This window comes from Aotus nancymaae, unplaced genomic scaffold (genome assembly GCF_030222135.1).
Source record: "Aotus nancymaae isolate 86718 unplaced genomic scaffold, 86718_ANA_hifiasm-v0.15.2.pri h1tg000011l, whole genome shotgun sequence".
Classification (NCBI taxonomy): Eukaryota; Metazoa; Chordata; class Mammalia; order Primates; family Aotidae; genus Aotus; species Aotus nancymaae.
This window is the reverse complement of record NW_026988422.1, coordinates 74,959,225-74,979,859: the sequence shown is the minus strand read 5'-3', so window position 1 is coordinate 74,979,859 and position 20,635 is coordinate 74,959,225. Positions and strand designations below refer to the sequence as shown.

Sequence of the window (20,635 nt, the reverse complement as noted above, 5' to 3'; positions counted from 1 at the left end):
TCCATAGGTCACACTGTCCTGGTGTTCGATCTCTCCTTGGAATTGCTTATTGCTCTGAATTTCAGGTTAGTTGGTTATCTCGTGACCTTGGTTCTCTGACGAGCTAGAGAAAACTCATAACTTTATACTTTATCTACTTTTTGTTTTGTTTTCTTGTTTGATTGCATCTTTCTGCATCTAAAGCAAAACCAGAAGTCTTATGATTGCCTTTTATAGAGTAATCTTATATTTTTCAAATTTGCTAAATTCTTTTAATAATTCTAGTGTTTTTTCTGCATATTCTCTTGGGTTTTGGAATGGAAATAAATTTTTAAATTTTTTTAAGTTTCAATAGCTTTAAGGATACAAGTGAATTTTGGTTACATGGGTGAATTGTACGGTGGTAAAGTCTGGATTTTTGGTGTACCCATCACCCAAGTAGTGTACGTTGTAGCCAGTAGGTAGTTTTTCCTCTCTCATGCCTCCCACCCTTCCTTCTTCTGAGTCTCTAATATCCTCTATACCCCTCTGTATTCCTTCACATACCCATAGCTTAGCTCCTACTTATAAGTTAGAACATGCAGTATTTGGTTTTCTGTCCCTAAGTTGCTTCACTGAGGTTAATGGCCTTCAGTCCAAAGTCGTTATTTCATTATTTTGTATGGCTGAATAGTATTTCATGGTATATATATCTGCCACCTCTTCTTTATCCACTCATCAGTTGATGGCACTTTGGTTGATTCCATGTCTTTGCGATTGTGAATTATGCTACAATAAGCATACATGTTCAGGTGTTTTTTTTTAAATATAATGACTTCTTTTCCTTTGGGTAGATACCCAGTAGTGGGATTACTGGATTGAATGGTAAATCTATTTTTAATTCTTTGAGAAATCTCCGTACTGTATAAATATTTTTAAGTAGATAATCATATTACCTGCTGGTACAATTGATCCTTGAACAACGTGGGTTTGAACTGTGCAGGTCCACTTATACGTGGAATTTTTTCTGCCTCTGCTACCCCTGAATCAGTAAGACCACCTCAGCCTACTCAACGTGATGATGACTAGGATGAAGGCCTTTATGATGATCCATTCCACTTAAGAAATAATAATTATATTTTCCCTTTCTGATTTTCTTAATAACATTTTTTCCTGTAGCTTACTTTATTATAAGAATACATTGTGTAAGGCATACAACGTACAAAATATGTGTTAATCAGCTGTTTATATTATTGGTAAGACTTCCAGTCAACAATAGCCTACTTATAGTTAAATTTGGGGGGAGTTAAAAGTAATATGTGAATTTTCATCTGCACAGGGGGTTGGCCTCCCTAACCTCTGCATTGTTCAAGGGTCAACTATAATTTGTTTTGTTTTTTCCTTAACATTTCTTAGCCAATTATAGCTTTTTTCCTGTTATAGTGGCTAGGACTGTCAATACCGTGTTAAATCGAAGATAATGGAATTATTGTTGTTCCTGAATGTAAATATATATATATATATTTTTAAGTATTTCATAGTTTTTTAACACTTTATCATTTAAAGAAATTTATCTATTTTTCTAGTTTAAGAGATTTGGTGTTTGGGGTTTTAAATTATTGTTTCTCCTGTATCTATTGAGCTTATCTATAGAATTTTTTCCTTTAACTTTGTATTTAACATTGTAAATTATATTGTGAATTTAATGTTGAACCAGCTTTAAAGTCCTGGATATACCTATCTTTGTCATTGTGTATTATCTATTTTCATACACTTCTGGACTCTGTTTGCTAATATTTAGGATTTAAACATCTATGTTCATGTGGGAAGTTTGCCTGTAATTTTTCTTTCTCATGTTGTCCTTCTGTGGTTCTGTTAACAAGATTATATTAGCCTCATAAACATTTATTTTTTTATTTTCTGGAAGAGTTTAAGACTGGAATATTTTTTCCTTGAAAATTTGTTTTTTGAAATTTACTTTATGGCCTAGGATGTTCAATTTCAGTAAATATTTTATATGGGAGGCAAAATTTTACATCTATCCCCTTGGAGTTTTTTGGCTGAGCCTGAGAATTAAAGTGACATAAGGCAGATTAACAGAAGAGCATACACATTTATTTAATGTAAGGTTTTTTTGTTTGTTTTTTTTTTCGAGGCAGAGTCTCACTCTGTCGCCAGGCAGTATGCTGGAGTGCAGTGGCACAATCTCGGCTCACTGCAACCTCCGCCTCCTGGGTTCAAGCAATTCTCCTGCCTCAGCCTCCCGAGTAGCTGGGACTACAGGCGCACACCACCACACCCAGCTAATTTTTGTATTTTTAGTAGAGACAGGGTTTCACCACGTTGGCCAGGATAGTCTCGATCTCTTGACCTCGTGATCCGCCCACCTCGGCCTTCCAAAGTGCTGGGATTACAGGCTAATGTAAGTTTTATGTGACATGGGAGCCCTCCTACTGAAATGAAGACCCCCAAAGAAGCAGTTAGAGCTGAACACAAATATACTGTGTTGAATAAAAAGTAGTAAGTTGTGAAAATGTGACAAGGCTGGGGGCTTGGGCTAGGGTAGTTAACTGTGGAGAAGTGGCTGGGAAGACAAGGGTTAGTTGAACAAGGTGTGTTTGTACAGATTTCGCTTGGCTTTGGCCCCCGGCTCTGGTAATAAAAACAGTGTCCTTCTCCAGGTTCCAGGAGGACACCTTCTACGTGGGAGTTTTATCTCCTGCCTTTAGGTAGGTCAGAGTGTCCTTCCTGCATTTGCTGTTGTGTGTGTGTGTTTTTTTTTTTTAAAGTGACTTTAACTCAATCAATAGGCTAGAACAGATGTTTTGGGGTGTTGTGTTCTGAATGTCTTCCTATTGCATGCAATATTAATATTTATTTGTTAATCCTATTCTTTGTGATATTACAATTTTCTATATCCTTAATGATTTTTTTTCTGCTTGATCTATCAATTATTGAGAGAGTTGCAGTAAACTTTTCTACTGTGTACATTGATTTGTCCATTTTTTAATTACAGTTGTGTCAATTTTGCCTTGTATATTTTGAGATCGTTATTAGGTACATGTAAGTTTACAATAGTCACATCCTCATGATCAGCTGAACATTGTATTGGTATTTAGTGACTGTTTTCATCATTATAATGCTTTTTTGTATTACAGTGCCTTTTTTATTATTCTTTTTTCAACCATTTTAAAGTGTACCATTCTGTAGCATGAAATTCATTCACATTGTTGTACAACCATCATCACCATCAGTCTCTAGAACTTTTCATCTTCTGAAATTCTATACCCATTAAATAATGACTCCTCATTTCCATCTCCCACTGGCAACCACCATTCTACTTTTTGTCTCTATGAATTTGACTACTCTAGGTACCTTCTATAAGTGGAATCATAGTATTTGTCCTTTAGTGACAGGTTTATTTCACTTAGCATAACGTCAAGGTTTATGCATGTTGTAGCATGTGACAGGATTTCCTTCTTTTTGAAGGCTGAGTAAAATGCCATTTTGTACATATATATAGTCTATATTTTGTTTTTCCACTAATCTGCTGATGAACATTTGGGAAGCTTCCACCTTTTGGGTAGTATAAATAATGATGCTATATACCTGGGTATACAAATATTGTTTGAGTCCCTGTTTCAAATCTTTTTAGCATATACCCAGAAGTAGAATTGCTGCATCATATAATTCTGTGTTTAATATTTTGAGGATAAAGTGCAACAAAATATATATAGTCAAAAAATTAAAAATAAAAAAATATATTTTGAGGAACCACTATACCATATTCCTCAGCTGTACCACTCTACATTCCCACCAGTGATGTACAGCTGTTCAGATTGCTCCATATCCTGGCCAATACTTGTTATTTTCTCTGTGTTTTTTTTTTTTTTAATAGCCATCCTAATGGGTGTGAGACGGTATCTCACTTTGGTTTTGACTTCCATTTCCTTAATGATTTGTGATGTTGCCCATCTTTTCACATGCTTATTGTCCACCCATGTGTCTTCTTTGTAGAAATGCCTATTCAAATCGGGGATTTTTTGTTATGAGTTTCAATTTTTGTTTGCAGCTTTTTTTGTTATTAATATATGGCACTAGCCTTTTTTGGATAATATTTTCACAGTATATTATTTTAATCCTTTAACTTTCACCTGCTTTATATATATCATAAAAGACATAAGTGAATTTTATGGTTTTAGCCAATTTAACAATTTCTGTCCTTCAGTTGGAGAGTTTAGTTCAACTACATTTATTATTTTTACTAATATATTTGTCTTCATTCCTACCACCTTCTTTTGTTCTATTTGTCCCACTTTTTCTGTGTTTCATTTTTGTCTTCTCTTCTTGCTTACCTTATTTTAAGATTCTTTTTTCTCCTCTTTTCATTCTTTTCTTCTTCTACTTGATTGGGACTTTGACACCTGTTTTATTTTGCTTTTTGGTATTACCCAAGATTTTTACATGCGTGTTAGCTTGAAAGTCTAAAGTTAATTGATAACTTTATCTCTTTCCCACTCCATATGAAATCATTAAACTCTAGGTGGATACTAGTCAGTATCCACCTTTATATTTCTCAAGAATGAGTCCAATTCCAGTCCCTCTATTCCTCAAACCTCAGAAGACGTATTACAGCTTCTAAAGTGATCCCCTTGAAGTCCCTCTTGGCTTTTTGTGAGAGAGAAGCACTTCTCTTTCTCCATATAGGGTGGCAAAGAGATGAGAGATGAGATGCACAACACACCATTACTACTTCCTTCTTTAAATTCTTCAACTCTCGTTTATCTAAAATACTCTAGCTTTCGTTTATAATGTCTCTCTAGCTGTGATATGGAGAATGAACTGGAGGGTAACAATTATGGATGCACTTAGATCATTTAGAAGGCTTTTGCAGTAGCCTAGGCTAAAATTTTTTGTGTTTTAGTCTAAGATGTCGATGGTAAAAATTGAGAGGAATGAATGGATTAGGAGATACATGGGGAACAGATTCACCAGAACAATGGAGCAGAGTCATTTTCATTACTTCATTATCTGGCTCTGTGCCTTAAAAAACACATCTGTGTTTGCCTTCTATTTACTGCATCCAGCTACACGTGATCTTATTGTGGTGATGCTGTCTGAGATTCTTACACTGTGCTTAAGAGGACAGGTACCTGAGGTAGACAGACTGTGGATGAGGAATCAGGCGGTATGGAAATGGCAAATGGTAGACTTGGAATTCAGATGAGAGTTTGAGGAATAAGAGTCAAGAACTAAAAGATAATGGAAAAGAAGGGATTCTGGACATTATCAAGGAATCTGGATCATGGAGGCCAGAAGCCTTGCATAATCTCAACAAAGGGCACCACCTACAATGAGATGTTAGGTACCGAATCAAAATCCTGTCACAGTAAGAATTGATTAAATATACACAGATAAAAGACAATATCTGATTGATAACAAGGGAAGTATAGTCATTGCACAAATGGTGAAATATTTGAGAAGGAACTTCTGTCATCTCGTAAGAAGATCAGTTGTTCTTAAGAATCTTCACAAAAATCTTAAAAGTGATAACTTAATGTCCATGTCTCTACTAAATTGCCCAGAAGGAGTGCATCATCAACATGCAAAGGTTTCAGTAAAGCTCTTCATGCATTCAATGAATAGTTGAGTGCCTATTACAGATCAAGTCTTGTGCTAGGCACTGGGAATATAGTGGTAAATAAGATAGACAAGGCTCTTCCCTGCATGGAGATGACATTCTAATAAACAGATGCAGGTTGATAAACAGGTAAACCAAAAAAAAAAATCATATCTAGTATATGCTTTGAAGCATGTAAATATGATGACAGAGGGAGTGAGAAGGATAAGCAAAGACCCAAGAACAAAGAGCAAAGAGCCAATGAAAGATCTTTCCAGGTTAAAGAAGTTGCATAGGGTAAGACAAGAAAAATTGGGGTGTGTTTAATAAACATGGAGAAAGCCAGTATAGATGATACATAGTGATGGTGTGGTGGAAAGGCCAGCAAGGAGGTCAGAAAGTGCCAGATCAAAGACAGTATTATAGGCTGCAGGAAGAGTGTAAATTTTCTTTTTGGTGTCAGCAGAAACCATTGAATTTTACTGGATTATTTTTAAATAATCCCCAATTTATATTTTTGAAGGGATCACTCTGCTGTGAAAAGTATGGGACAGGGTGTGAGTAGAAGCTGCTAAGCCCCTTAGAAAGTTATTGAAGTACCACCTGCAATGAGATGTCAGGTACTGATGTTAGGTGAGAGACGATGGTGCTGGAGCAGGTGCAATTGAGGGAAGACAGGATCTGATGATGCGCTTGCCTATGAAGGATATGAGCAAAAAAGAGAGTGACCAAAAATTGTCTAGGTTTATAGTTTATAGCTAGGAGGACAATACTGCCATTTCCTGAGATGAAAAGTGCGGGCATCAGGCAGGGTAATTGAGAGTTCCACATTAGAAGTGTTCAGTTTGAAATGTGTGTTAGGTGTCTAAGTGAAGATATGAAGTTGGCAGTTGGATGTATGAATTCATAACTCAGAAGAGAGCAGAAACTTGGCATTTGGCAATTGTTCAGATACAGATGGGTGATTCTACCTGCAGAAGAGGCTGTATGTTGAGAAGGACAGCCCTGGGGCAGTCCAGGAAGAGAGACTGGGCTGAGAAGAAGGCCCTAGCAAAGAAGAATAAGAAGGAGCAGCCCACAGGGTAGAAAAGACACAGGAAAATGTGGGGCCATATAAACCAAGAGAAGAGGGTGTTAAAGAGAGCATGGCGTGATCAAGTGCGATGCGTGCTGCAAAGAGACTTGAGTAAAATAAGATTAAAGATGTGACCTTTGAATTTGGCACCATTCTAGGCTGTAGTAACCTTGATGAAAACAGTTCCATTGGCATGGGGTGGAAGGGATCAGCTGGGCTGGGGAAATGGCATAGCATTGGAGTGAGAGCTTAGGATGCATAGGTAGCTTAGTTTGATGATATTTGTCTTTTTGCAGTGTCTCCTCCATTCAACAGTTGTTCCTCTTCACCTCTAAAACTTACAGACTTTTCTTCATTGCCCAAATCCCCTTTCCTTCTCCTTTGAAGGCTGAGTTCTGTCCTCTCCTAGAACAGCAGTGCTTAATCACCGCCAAAAGCAATCCTAGGAAGAAGCGGGGAGACAGCCTCCATAATTAAGGTAGCTGCCTGACCATTGGCCATTGACTTCAGATACAAAGAGGTTAACTTTTTAAAAGCAATTAATAAACTTTATTTTTTAATTAATTACAGCTTTACAGCAAAATTGAGCAGGCAATAGAGTTCCTATATACTTCTGTCCCATACACACACACAACCGTCCCCACTAGCCACATCCCACACCAAAGCGGTACATTTGTTATAGCTCATGAACCTACACTGACACATCATTTGTCACCCAGAGTCCGTATCTACATCAGGGCTTACTCTTAGTCTTGCAAATTCAGTGGGTTTTAACAAATGTATAATGACAAGTATTCATCATCATAATATCATACAGAAGAGTTTCACTGCCCTAAAAATTTTCTATGCTTTGCCTATTCATCCCTCTGCCTCCCTCACCCCTGGCAACCACCAATCTTTTGGCTGTCTCCATAGTTTTGCCTTTTCCAGAATGTCATATAGTTTGAATCATACAGTATATAGCCTTTTCAGAGGCTTCTTTTACTTAGTAATATGCACCTAAATTTCTCCATGTCTTTTCATGGCTTGATAGCTTATTTCTTTTTTAGTGCTGAATAATATAATACTCTGTCATCTGAATATGCCACAGTTTATTTATCCATTTACCTACTGAAGAACATCTTGGTTGCTTTCAAGTTTGAGCAATTGTAAATAAAGCTTCTGTAAACACCTATTTGCAGGTTTTTGTATAGATTTAAGTTTTCAACTCATTTGGGTAAACACCAAGGCATTTTGCTAGATCATATGCTAAGAGGATATTTAGTTTTGTAAAAAATGACCAAACTGTTCTCCAGACTGTCTTTATCATCTTCATTTCTATCAGCAGTGAACAAGAGTTCCTGTTATTCACATATTCACCAGTATTTGGGTTGTCAGGGTTTTGGATTTCTGCCATTTTAATGGGCATGTGGTGGTATCTCATTATTAATTTGCATTTCCCTGATGACATACGCATTAGTCTGTTTTCACACAGCTATAAAGAAATACCTGAAACTGGGTAATTTATAATGGAAAAAGGTTTAATTGACTCATAGTTCTGCATGGCTGGAGAGGCCGTGGTGGAAGGTGAAGGGGAAGCAAGGCACATCTTACATGGTGGCAGGAGAGAGAGAGAGGGCAGGGGAAACTGCCATTTTTAAAACCATCATATCTCATGACAACTCCCTCACTGTTATGAGAACAGCATGGGGAAAACTGCCCCATGATCCAACCACCTCCAACCAGGTCCCTCCCTTGACATGTGGGAATTACAATTCAAGATGAGAACCATATCAGTAAATGATGTAGAACATTTTTTGATTTGCTTATTTGCCATCTGAATATCTTCTTTGATGAGGTATCTGTTAAGGTCTTAGGCCCATTTTTTAAAGCAGGTTGTATGCTTTCTTATGGTTGTATTATCAGAGTTTTTTGTATTGTAGGAGATCGGATTATGCCACCCCAGAGCTATGCAGTGGTGTGTGCCTGTAGTTGCAGCTACTTGAGAGTCTGAGGCCAGAGGATCTCAAGCTCAAGCCTAGCCTGGGCAAAATAGTGAGACCTCCAATTTCCAAACAAAACAAAAAACAACTAAGAATATGCCACTTTAGCATAAAAATTATTTGAGCTGAAGGCAATTAAGGAAAAACAGACACAAGAAAAACTCTTTGCCCCCTCCTACCAGGAAGGGCAGAATGATTCTTAATCACTGGAGATAACTCTAGACTATATAAATTTTTTTTCTTTTTAGAGACAGATTCTCACTCTGTTACCCAGGCTGGAGTGAAGTGGTGCAACCATAGCTCACTGCAGCCTCGAACTCCTGGGTTCAAGCAATCCTCCTGACTCAGCCTCCCAAGTATCTGGAACTACAGGCATGAGCCACCACATCCAGCTAGTTTTTTTTTTTTTTTTAATTTTTAAAATTTTTTAGAGGTGAGATCTCATTATGTTGCACCCAGGCTCATCTCCAACTCCTGTCCTCAAGCAATCCTCCTGCCTCAGTCTTCCCTCCAGAGTAGCTGGGGTTACAGGCACAAGCAACTCTAGACTATTAATAAACCCAGAGACACAAAGAATTGACAGAAGAAACCTTGTCAGGACAACCTTTGTCTTCCATGAGTTTCCTCCATTGATTTACCTTCCACAGTTTGCTGACCCTAAAAACCTAAACCCATTTTCCTTTGTCTTGTCACTTCTCTAAAAATTTATTGTTCTTTGTTTTGAAGCCCCGTGTTCTAACTACCCCTTTAGTTACTCATTGCTGCTGTTTTTCCTGCATTTAAGCACAATGCACACGTTAATAAACTCTGCCTGTTTTTCTCTTGTTAATCTGTATTTGACAGCATAATTGTCAGGATCTGAGTTATAGAACCAAGGAGAAGAGAGGAAAAAGAGGTTTCTTCTCCCTTCCCCTACAGTTTATTTCGGATAACAATCCTTTTTATGTCTTTTGAAAATATTTTCTCCTAGTATGTAGCTTGTCTTCCAATTCTCTTGACAGGGTGTATCACAGAGCAGAAGTTTGTAATTTTAGTAAGGCAGCAATTACTAATGAGAGATACATGCAAACCGTAGCATGTTTCGTTTTGTTGTGTTTTGTTTTGAGATGGAGTCTCACTCTGTCGCCAGGCTGGAATGCAGTGGAACAATCTCAGCCCACTGCAACCTCTGCCTCCCGGGTTCAAGAGATTCTTCTGCCTCAGCCTCCCAAGTAGCTGGGACTACAGGCACAGTGCCACCATGCCTGGATAATTTGTGTGTGTGTGTGTGTGTGTGTGTGTGTGTGTGTGTGTATTTTAGTAGAGACAGAGTTTCACCATATTGGCCAGGATGGTCTCGATCTCCTGACCTCAAGTGATCCACCTGCCTTGGCCTCCCAAAGTGCTGGGATTACAGGCGTGAGCCACCGCGCCCAGCCCTAGCATGTATTTTTAACACAGATTCAGGGTTCACTGCTAAATGCTGTCATTTAAAAGTCTTTATTAATTGGTTAAAAATTGTATCCTACTGTTGTAATTGTGATTTCTTTTATTACAAATGAGGTTGACCAAATGTTAATCAAATGTTTGTTAGCTATTTGTGGTATATTTTGTTTGTAAACTATTTGTTCATAAATTGGTTCATTTAATCCACTGTTTTATCCAAATTACTTAATGGTCTTATTCGTGTTTAGGAAAACTGGAGAGAAATATGTCAATTTTATCTTTCATGGATTGTGTCTTTGGCGTTGTATTCAACAGTCATTGCATTAAGATGGTAAATTTGGTTAGGTGTATCTTCTTAGTCCACTTCATGCTGCTATAATAGAATATCACAGACGGGGTAATGTATAAAGAAAAGAAATTTATTTCTTACAGTTCTGGAGGCTGAGAAGTCCAAGGCTGGGGGGCCCATATCTGGTGAGGGCCTTTTACTGCATCATCCTATGGTGGAAGGCAAAAGGGTGAGTGCATGTGAGCACACAGGTGTGCAAGCACTCATATGCAAAAGAGAGAGAGAAAGAAAGAAAGGGGAAAGAGGGGACTGCATTCATTCTTTTTTCAGGAACCCAATCCCACAATAATTAACCCGCTCCTGCAATAATGGCATTCATCCATTCATGGGGGCAGAGCCCTTATGGTCTAATCACCCCTTAAAAGTCCTACCTCTCAACACTGTTGCACTGGAAATTATGTTTTCAACACATAAACTTTGAGAGATACATTCAAACAATAGCATGTATTTTAACATAATTTTTTAAAATGAGGAAAAAGTCATTGCCATACCCAAGGTCATCTAGATTTTCTCCTGTGTTATCTTCTTAGGAGTTTTACAGTTTTGCATTTTATATTTAAATCTGTGAGCCATTTAGAGTTCTTCTTTTCTTTTTTGAGACAGGGTCTGGCTTTGTCATCCAGGCTGGAGTGCAGTGGCACTATCTCAACTCACTGCAACCTCCACCTCACGAGCTCAAGTCATCCTACTGCCTCAGCTTCCTGAGAAGCTGGGATTACAGGAACGCACCACCACAACTGGTTAATTTATGTATTTTTAGTAAAGATGGAGTTTCACCATGGTGCCTAGGCTGGTCTTGAACTCCTAGGCTCAAGCAATCTGCTTGCCTCAGCCTCCCAAAGTGCTGGGACCACACTCAGCCTAGAGTTAATTTTTAGGACAACTGTAAGATCTGTGTCTAGAATGAATTTTTTGCATGTAGATATGCAAGGCTAACATTTTAGAAATAGATTGTTTTCTTGGTTACAAAGTTAATACATGCTCAGTATAGAAATGTCCTAAAAGACAGAAAAATGTTAAGGTAATTTTAAGAAATTATGACTGTTAACACTGATGAATTATCATTTAGTTCTTTTTATATATATTTTGACATCTTTCAACTTGCTTTCTTCATTTGGACATTACAATATGTTCATTTTCCTTATACTATTAAAAACTCTTTGTAAACACCCTTTAATCATTGCATTTTCTCTAAGTAAATCATGTAATATCACTTACTTTGTTTTTTTATTGACATTTCTCATTTCTAAATTTTACTATAATACTGTGATGAATATCTTTGTGTAGAAAGCTTTCTCCCCAAGCCCTGCGTTTCAAGTTATTTCCTTAGGACAGAGCCATATTAATAGCCTTATGGAACCAGAGCAGGGAAAAGGTTAGCATGCTCTTAATGCATAATGTCAAATTGCTTTCCAGGAAGCTTGTTCCAATTTACAATCCCATCAGTAGTGGACGAGTGCCTATCTTCACTCAATTCCCACTACTGCTGAATCCTGTCATTCAAAGATCTTTGCTAATTTTAGAGGTTAAAAATTGCATCCCATTGTTATAATTGCCATTTCATTGATTACTAATGAGGTTGAACAAATGTTAATCAAATTTTTGTTAGCTATTTGAGGTAGACTTTGTTTGTAAATTATTTGTTCATAAATTGGTTTGTTTAATCCACTGTTTTATCCAAATGGCTTAATGGTTGTATTTATTTCTAGGAAAACTGGAAGAGCTCACATAAGAAAAGTATTGCAACATACGACTCCTAAAGGATTTTTGTCATCAGTTATTGCAGAAATGAAAGAGCCTTTTGGATTAGAAGAAGTGAATGAGAGCTCTTGTTTGTCTAGTTCCCTTTTGATTAGTAAAACTGGAAATTTCGCCTATAAACTCACTCTTGATTCACAAGGTAAGTATAATAATATCATACAGCTTTGATGGCTGGAAAATAATGAAAAATTATCTTTTGTGAAGGCTTTTTGATGCTTATTTAAGCTGGGCATGGTGGCTCACACCTGTAATTCCAGCACTTAGGGAGGCTGAGGTGGACAGTTCACAAAGTCAGGAGTTCAAGACCAGACTGACCAACATGGTGAAACTCCTTCTCTACTAAAAATACAAAAATTTGCCAGCTGTGGCGGCACACACCTGTAGTCCCAACTACATGGGAGGCTGAGGCAGGAGAATTTCTTGAACCTGGGAGGCGGAGGTTGCAGTGAGCCAAGACCATGCCTTGGCACTCCAGCCTGGGCAACAGAGTAGGACTCTGTTTAAAAAAAAAATGCTTATTTATAGAGCAATAGATTTCAAATTTTAGTCCAGTTGGCAACCTACCAATGTTTACATATATTTAGGTTCCTGAAATATTTCTTTTTTTTTTTTTTTGGCAACGAGTCTCGCTCTATCGCCCAGATTGGAGTGCAGTGACACAATCTCGGCTCACTGCAAACTCTGCCTCTCAGGTTCAAGCGATTCTCCTGCTTCAACCTCCCGAGTAGCTGGGATTACAGGCGTATGCCACCTCACCCAGCTAATGTTTTTTCCTTCTTTTTTTGTTCTGTGGAGACAGCGTCTCGCTCTATTGCCCAGGCTAGAGTGCAGTGGCGTGATCTCGGCTCACTGAAACCTTTGCCTTCTAGGTTAAAGCAATTCTCAGCCTCCCGAGTAGCTGGGACTACAAGCACATACCACCACACGTGGCTAATTTATTTTGTATTTTAGTAGATGGGGTTTCACTGTGTTGCCCAGGCTGATCTCGAACTCCTAAGCTCAGGCAATCCGCCCACCTCAGCCTCCCAAAGTGCTAGGATTACAGGCCTGAGCCACCCCGCCCAGCCTAATTTTTGTATTTTTAGTGGAGACAGGGTTTCACCTTGTTGGCCAGGCTGGTCTCAAACTCCTGACCTCGAGTGATCTGCCTACCTCAGCTTCCAAAGTGCTGGGATTAACAGGCGTTAGCCACCAAGCCCTGCCCAATATTTTTTTTTCTAATATAACAAAGCATAGCTATAACTTCATTGATATGTCATCAATAGTATTGTCTATTATTTATTCCTATGAGCTTATTTTGTCTTAAAGAGTTATCAGAAGAAATGAAAGAAAATGGGAAGTTCGTGCAGATTTTGCCTTGTTTAGCAAAATAATTTTGAATCACTGTTCTATAGGATGTTTCTATCTCAAAAGATTATGGATTCATAGCAAAAGTTAGTATTCAGAGGGTTTGGGTTTTACTCTGACTAAACAGGAAGCCATTGGAGGGTTTAAGCAGAAAGTGACATGATCTGAATTATGTCTCAACAAGATCACTTTGGCTGCTGAGACGAGAATAGACTGGGCAGGTGAAGAAAAGAGGGCAAGGAGAGCAGAGCAGTCAGCTAGGAGGCCATTACCATAATCAGGTGAGAGATCATATTAGACTTAAAGATGCCTGTTACTCATCCAAGTGGAGAAGTAAGATGGGCATTTAGAAATACAGGGAAGTGGTCTGGACTAGAGAGAGAGATTTGAGGACCGTCAGCTTATGTATGATAGCTAATGCCATGAGACCAAATGAGAACACCTGGAAAATGACTGGAGTTATAGAAGGGAAGAGGCTTGAGGTCTAATCCGGGGCATTCCAATATCTAGTGTTCAGGGAGCTGGGGGAGAATCAGTAAAGGATATTGGGTGATCTGGTCAGAGTAGAACTAAGAGAGAGAGTGTCAAACCAAGACAGGAAGCTGTTTCAAGAAGGAGAGGCCCCTCTCCTGTGCTGCATAATGTAGGGAGCCAGCCTTAATCACCCGTGGGTACCCCAAGTTCGGTGGCAACAAAGGAATGAGAAAAAGACAAATTAAGAGAAAAAGTAGGACCAGGGGGCCATTATTTCATTACTCTGGACCTTACAAGGAGACTACAAGTCTGGCTACGTCATAGTACTACGAAGGGGTTTTATGTCCTGAGCACAATGTTTATGGTAACAGAGCCTAGGTCACCCTGCACTGGAACATGAGGCATGAGGAAGCCTTCCTCCTCAGAGGCCTCCTCAGCCTTCCGCACTTTGTTGTTCCTTGTCTATATGTTACTCATAACCAATTTACGTAGGCACTCTGTAAGTCCTTTCTCCTCTGCTGTTTTTCCCAACAGCATAACACCAGTAGGTCTGGTAAGATAAGAAATGAAAATTGGCCAGTGGATCTGTGTGAACGTCCTTGGGAACCCTGGCCTGGCACAGGTGGCTCATGCCTGTAATCCTAGCACTTTAGGAGGCCGAGACGGGTGGATCACCTGAAGTCAGGAGTTCGAGACCAGCCTGGCCAAAATGGTGAAACCCCCATTTCTACTAAAATACAAAAATTAGCTGGGTGTGGTGGCACACCTATAATCCCAGCAACTCGGGAGGCTGAGGCAAGAAAATTGCTTGAACCTAGGAGGCAGAGGTTGCAGTGAGCCAAGATTGTGCCATTGCACTCCAGCCTGGGTGACTCCATCTCAAAAAAATTTAAAAAGTCCTTGGGAACCTTGACAAAAGCTGTTGGTTGGAGTCATGTAGACGAAAGTCTGATTGGAATGGGTTCAAAAAATTAGGAGAGTGGAGACTGTGAATAAAGATAACGCTTTCAGGAAGATTCACTATAAAGGAGAAGAGAGAAATTACGGGGAGGTCGGAGGGAATGCTGGAAAGGATTTTTTTTCGTTAATTGGTTTGAACTGAGAGAAATTAGAGCATACGGGCATAATTAAGGGAGTGATGAGGCCCTCTTCTGACTTTTTTTAGAGTGAGGAGAGTATTGTTGACATGTTTCATGACCTATCAAAAATATTTTGATAATGATAACTTTCCTCTCCTTTCAACAGCCTTCCTTGGCTTCATTGATATCTACTCTGACTGATTTTCTCCAATCATTTCTTCTTCGTCTCCTTGAGAGAATCTTTTTCCCTTCCCATTCCTTAAATGATGGTGTTCCTTAAGGTGCCCAAGAACCTATTTGCTTCTAAATCTTTACATTCTCCTTAAATACTTAATTACTCATCCATTCAACAAATATTTATTAAGCATCTTCTTTGTAATAAGCACATCTTTAGGTACTGGGGAAACTGGCTGCATTATCCTTCTCTTGTAGAATCACAATATAGATTTTAGGTTATTAAGGCTTTTAGTAGTTCCATAGTTTTAAAAAAAAATCAGCTTTTTTTTACTTAGCTCTACATAATTTTTTCTGCCAAAAATTTTATAGAATAGTTTTGCAGTAAACATTAAAGCAGGCTGGACATGGTGGCTCACGCCTGTAATCATACCTGTATTCCCAGCAGGTCTGAGAGGCCAAGGTGGGTGGATCACCTGAGAATAGGAAGTGCGAGACCAGCCTGGCTAACATGGTGAAACCCCGACTCTTTTAAAAATACAGAAATTAGCCAGGCGTGGTGGCATGCACTTATAATCCCAGCTACTCGGGACACTGAGGCAGAAGAATCTCTTGAACCTGGGAGATGGAGGTTGCAGTGAGCCGAGATCACGCCACTGCACTCCAGCATGGGTGACAGAGCGCTCCATCTCAAAAAAAAAAAAAAAAGCGAAAACAAAAAAATAATTAAAGCATAGGTGCATGGATTATTCATGATAAACTTTCTATAAAATAATTTGAATTATGACCTGAAATTTGGCAGATGTGTTCTCTGGTTAAGAGAGAGTTTAAAAACTCAAACAGTGTATTTGTTAGCTATGTATATCAGTTTGTTTGGCAAACATAGGATGTTTGATTTAATACCAAATCTCTTCTATTTAATCTCAGTTGCTCAGGCCTTGTTTGAAAATACAGATATAGAGAAGACTGTAGTGATTCCTGGGTACAGCAGCTTCCTCATCACAAGGATTTTAGATAATAAGAACGCAGTAGCCCTTGCTACCATGCCTGAAAGAGCACCCAACAATATGACCTTTCTGAAGAGCACGTGGTTCTTATACAACTTTGGGCAAAGGAATGGACGAACATGGAAGATATATTCAAAACCATGCAATTATTGGTTTCAATATGATGATTCACCATCCCTCAATATTGTGAAATACATTGATCTGGGAAACTCTCATGTTTTAAAAGCTAAGGTCATACGAAATTCAAAAGGTAAGTTTGTTTTTATTGGAAAATATCAAAAATAAATGTTTTTTCTTGAATGTGAAATATACTCCTTGATACTGAGTTTATCTTTGGTTCCCATACTTGATGGCATTCTACTAACAGTATTAGTGTCTAATTATTGAGCACTTAAAATGTACTGGGCTCTATATTATTATTATTATTATTTATTTATTTATTTATTTTTGAGACAGAGTGTGTCTCTGTCAATCAGGCTGGAGTGCAATGGCATGATCTCAGATCACTGCAGCCTCTGCCTTCTGGGTTCAAGCAATTCTCCTACCTTACCCTCCAAAGTAATTGGGATTACAAGTATATGCCACCACACCAAGCTAGTTTTTCTATTTTTAGTAGAGATGGGGTTTTGCCATGTTGACCAGGCTGCTCTCAAAACCCTGACCTCAAGTGATCCACCTGCCTCAGTCTCCCAAAATGCTAGGATTACAGGAGTGAGACACCTTGCTCAGCCATATTTTTACACATTTTTTATTTAATGTTTATAACAATCCTAAAAATATAGATTATAATCCTCATTTTACAAATGAGGAAAATGAGATTGCTACCACCCCAAGTTGACACAGAATTTTAGTATAGATTTTTGTTGCCTTCTGAAAAAAAAACTCTTTAATTACTTTGGTATTGTTATATTTATTTCAGCTACAGTTGATTTTTGAACAACACCAGTTCGAACTGTGCAGGTTCTCTTATCCGCAGATACTTTTCAGCCAAACACGGATAGAAAACACAGTTTTTGTGGGATGTGAAACCCACATGTACACAGGAACTGACTTTTTCTATATGTGAGTTCCGCAGACCCAACGTGGGGACTTGAGTATATGTGAATTTTGGTATATACAGGGCTCCTTGAACCAACCCTTTGTGTATCCCACAAGATGACTGTATTTCTTTTAAGCCAAAAAAAAAAGTCTTTGAAATAGAATTACATACTTTCTCCCATTTTTCCAGAAATTTATTTATTATAAAAGTAATACAAAAATTATTCAAGATGCTGGAGAAATAGCACAATGGAAAAAATAAAACAAAAATATTTTAGTAAATAACTGAGCTAGGAAGAGAGGAATAAAAGATGGAAGGGAGGGAATAGGGGAGAAAGGGCAAGAAAAAGAAGAAAATTGTGTCACCAGAAATGAAGAGGGAACTTAAAGCCAAAGAAATTAGCTAATGTATGACTCCCCGAAGGATGTGAGGCCCAGATATTGATCATAAGGCAGTGAGATGGGTTTTAATGCCCAAGTGTTGACAGAAAGTTTGACTTTGGGCCTTACTACTTTGTGGAAGGAAGTTGGAATGGAAATCATTAAAGAAAGCTGGGACCATCAAATCACGAAGAGGGAATTAGGAAAACTCTGCCCACCAGCCCAAAGCAGCAGCATGGGGGATTATCATCTCCATGGTGCTTAAAGTGAGGAAAAGCAATCTTCCACAAAAAATCCAAACTCCAAGACTGTATCACATTCAGAGACTGAATTCTGCATTCAGGTATAGAATTCCAAGCTGAGAAATAATAACACCTGGGCCCAAACACAAGGAAGCACAAAACTCTCTGTAGGGGTCAGGCATAGTGGCTCATGTCTCTAATCCCGGCACTTTGGGAGGCCAAGGCAGGAGGACAGCTTGAGCCCAGGAGCTCAAGACCAGCCTGGGCAACATAGCGAGACCCTGTCTCTATTAAAACACACACACACACACACACACACACACACACACACACAATTTTATTAAATTGAAAATATTTTTTAAATTAACTCTCTGTAGGGATACTTTAATAACCCAGGTAATATGGACTTCCAGGGGAAGAATATCAATCTCCACTGATCACAAATTGAGGAAAAGAATTTTAAAACTGTGTAAGGAAATGACCCAACATAACAGAGTCAACAGGCATAGGAAACAGAAAATTTTAGACTCCGAGAACTTGAGATAACAGAAAAATCAGAAAGACACTATCAAATAAATATGCATAAAACTCTCAGAGTAAAAGTAGATATAGGAACCATAATGAAAGGACAAAATGCTATTTAAAAAAAAGACATTTGAAAAACAGAACTGAATATAATTTATATAAGTAAAAATTAGAAGCTTTGAAAAAAAAATTGAGAACATCTATTTCCCTCAATATCGTGAATTAAATGTCCTGAAAAACTTCCCTCTATTTGAAACCCTTAGAAATCCTTTCTTGTTGATCATATGACTAATTGTCCCTATTTCCTTCAAGTAATTTTAGAGTTTTAATTTTATGGTTTTAACTTTCCATTTAATTCTTTAGGTTATCTTAATTTTATTTTGGTATATTGTATATGATTAGCTAGTTGTTCCAATATTATTTATAGACGAATGCATCCTTTCTCTACTGATTTCAAAATATAACTTTATCTTAGTATACAATTTACCTATTATTCTGACCATTTCTGAATTTTTAAGATCTGTTCCATTGTAATCTCTCTATATTCTGTCACCAACACCACAATGTTCTAATTATTTTTCCTTTAAAATACACCAAATTGCTTATTAAAGGGCTCAATCAGTTAGGTATGTTCGGTTTGATGGAAGCAAATAGTAACCAACAAATCAACTAAGTTGCCTGTTTCTGCAGAAAAATCTAGTCCAGCCTACTGAACGTGTGGTCCCTGAACCTGTGTTAGCATCGCCAGAGCACTTGTTAGAAATGCAGAACCAGCGGGCACAGTAGCTCACACCTGTAATCCCAGCACTTTGGGAGGCCAAAGCAGGTGTATCGTTTGAGCCCTGGAGTTCGAGACCAGCTTGGGCAACATGGCGAAACCCTGTCTCTACTAAAAACACAAAAACTAGATGGGCGTGGTGGTGGGCGCCTGTAATCCCAGCTACTCAGGAGGCAGCTACTCAGGAGGCTGAGACACGAGAATCACTTGAACCTGGGAGGCAGAGGTTGCAGTGAGCAGAGATCGCGCCACTGTCCTCCTAGCCTGGTGGCCTGGGTGACAGAGCAAGACTATATCTCAAAAAAAAGAAAAGAAAAGAAAAAGAAATGCAGAACCTCAGGCCTCACTCCAGACCTGCTCAATCTGCATTTCAACAAAATCTCCAGGTAAAGGCTAGGAAGCACTGGCTAGGTCACTTTAGTTTAAGGGGAACAGTTGCAAGTGAGACCTGAGGCAAATCATTTATTTCTTTTAAATTCTGGCTTACTGATCGGTAAAGACGCAGTTAGACTACATAGTATTTCAAATCTGTTTTTCCCTTAAAGTCCTCAGTATGGCAAGGATGCAAACAGGTGGCCTGCAGGTAGCAATTGGCCTGGTGAAATATTTTCTTTGAAATGCATAAGCATTTTCTGTTGGCAACGATTGACTGGAGGCCTTTCAATTGAGCATGTACCCTTCAGTTTTTCTATTAATCAACCAACTCAGAATAGGCAGTATTATCTGAGATCTTGATTAGCATTTGAGAACCAGGCTGAGGATGAGGGAAACAATGTTTCTCTGAGAAAATAGGAAAAAATATCTGTAAAGTTAAATTTGTCTGAGAACTGTTAAAGGTATTTGAATGAGAGCAGCTCCATCTTGAATAGGAGCTAGGTAAAATGAGGCTGAGACCTACTGGGCTGCATTCCCAGACAGTTAAGGCATTCTAAGTGTTAGATATAGTGATCTCCAAGTTTTACTTCAAAGAATCAGTGTGTCTGTATGTTCAGCTCTCATTCTTTAATTCTCCATTTTAAAGTTTAACTTCCTGGTTCTCTGCACCCCCTTGCCTCTAGTTTCAGCAAACAACTTTCCTACCAGTTCTAATTAGTAGTTCACATCTGTTGCCCCAGTCCCCCGCTCCATCCTGACTCATCCTGATCACCTGCTCCGGTCACCTGCTCCATCCTGACTCATCCTGGTCACCTGCTCTGACCTGAGTCATCCCTAGTCACCTGCTCTGCCATAACCATTTTTCCCACAAAACCACTCACCCCGCCTCTCTGGCTCTTACCCTGCTCTCTTTAAAGCAGCCAATCGGAATTAGCTTGGACCGTGCAGTCTAACCCTAGCCAATAGGGGAATGACACATCAGTAGGGGCTATGTCAGGGATAAGAACCTCTTTCCCTCCCTTGTTCAGGTGTGCGCTCACCATTG

The 20,635-nt window shown here is 38.7% G+C and overlaps 1 protein-coding gene across 3 annotated transcripts in view; it reads left to right on the top strand.

The window, feature by feature from the left end:
* The window catches only part of CATSPERB (cation channel sperm associated auxiliary subunit beta), a 191,023-nt gene that overhangs the window by 132,979 nt on the left and 37,409 nt on the right, over positions 1 to 20,635 (top strand). For all 3 annotated transcript variants that reach the window (XM_064375157.1, XM_064375158.1, XM_064375159.1), the window contains exons 19-20: positions 12,119 to 12,309; positions 16,172 to 16,501. In XM_064375157.1, the coding sequence (XP_064231227.1) occupies positions 12,119 to 12,309; positions 16,172 to 16,501 (521 nt within the window). The remainder of the gene's footprint in view (positions 1 to 12,118; positions 12,310 to 16,171; positions 16,502 to 20,635) is intronic.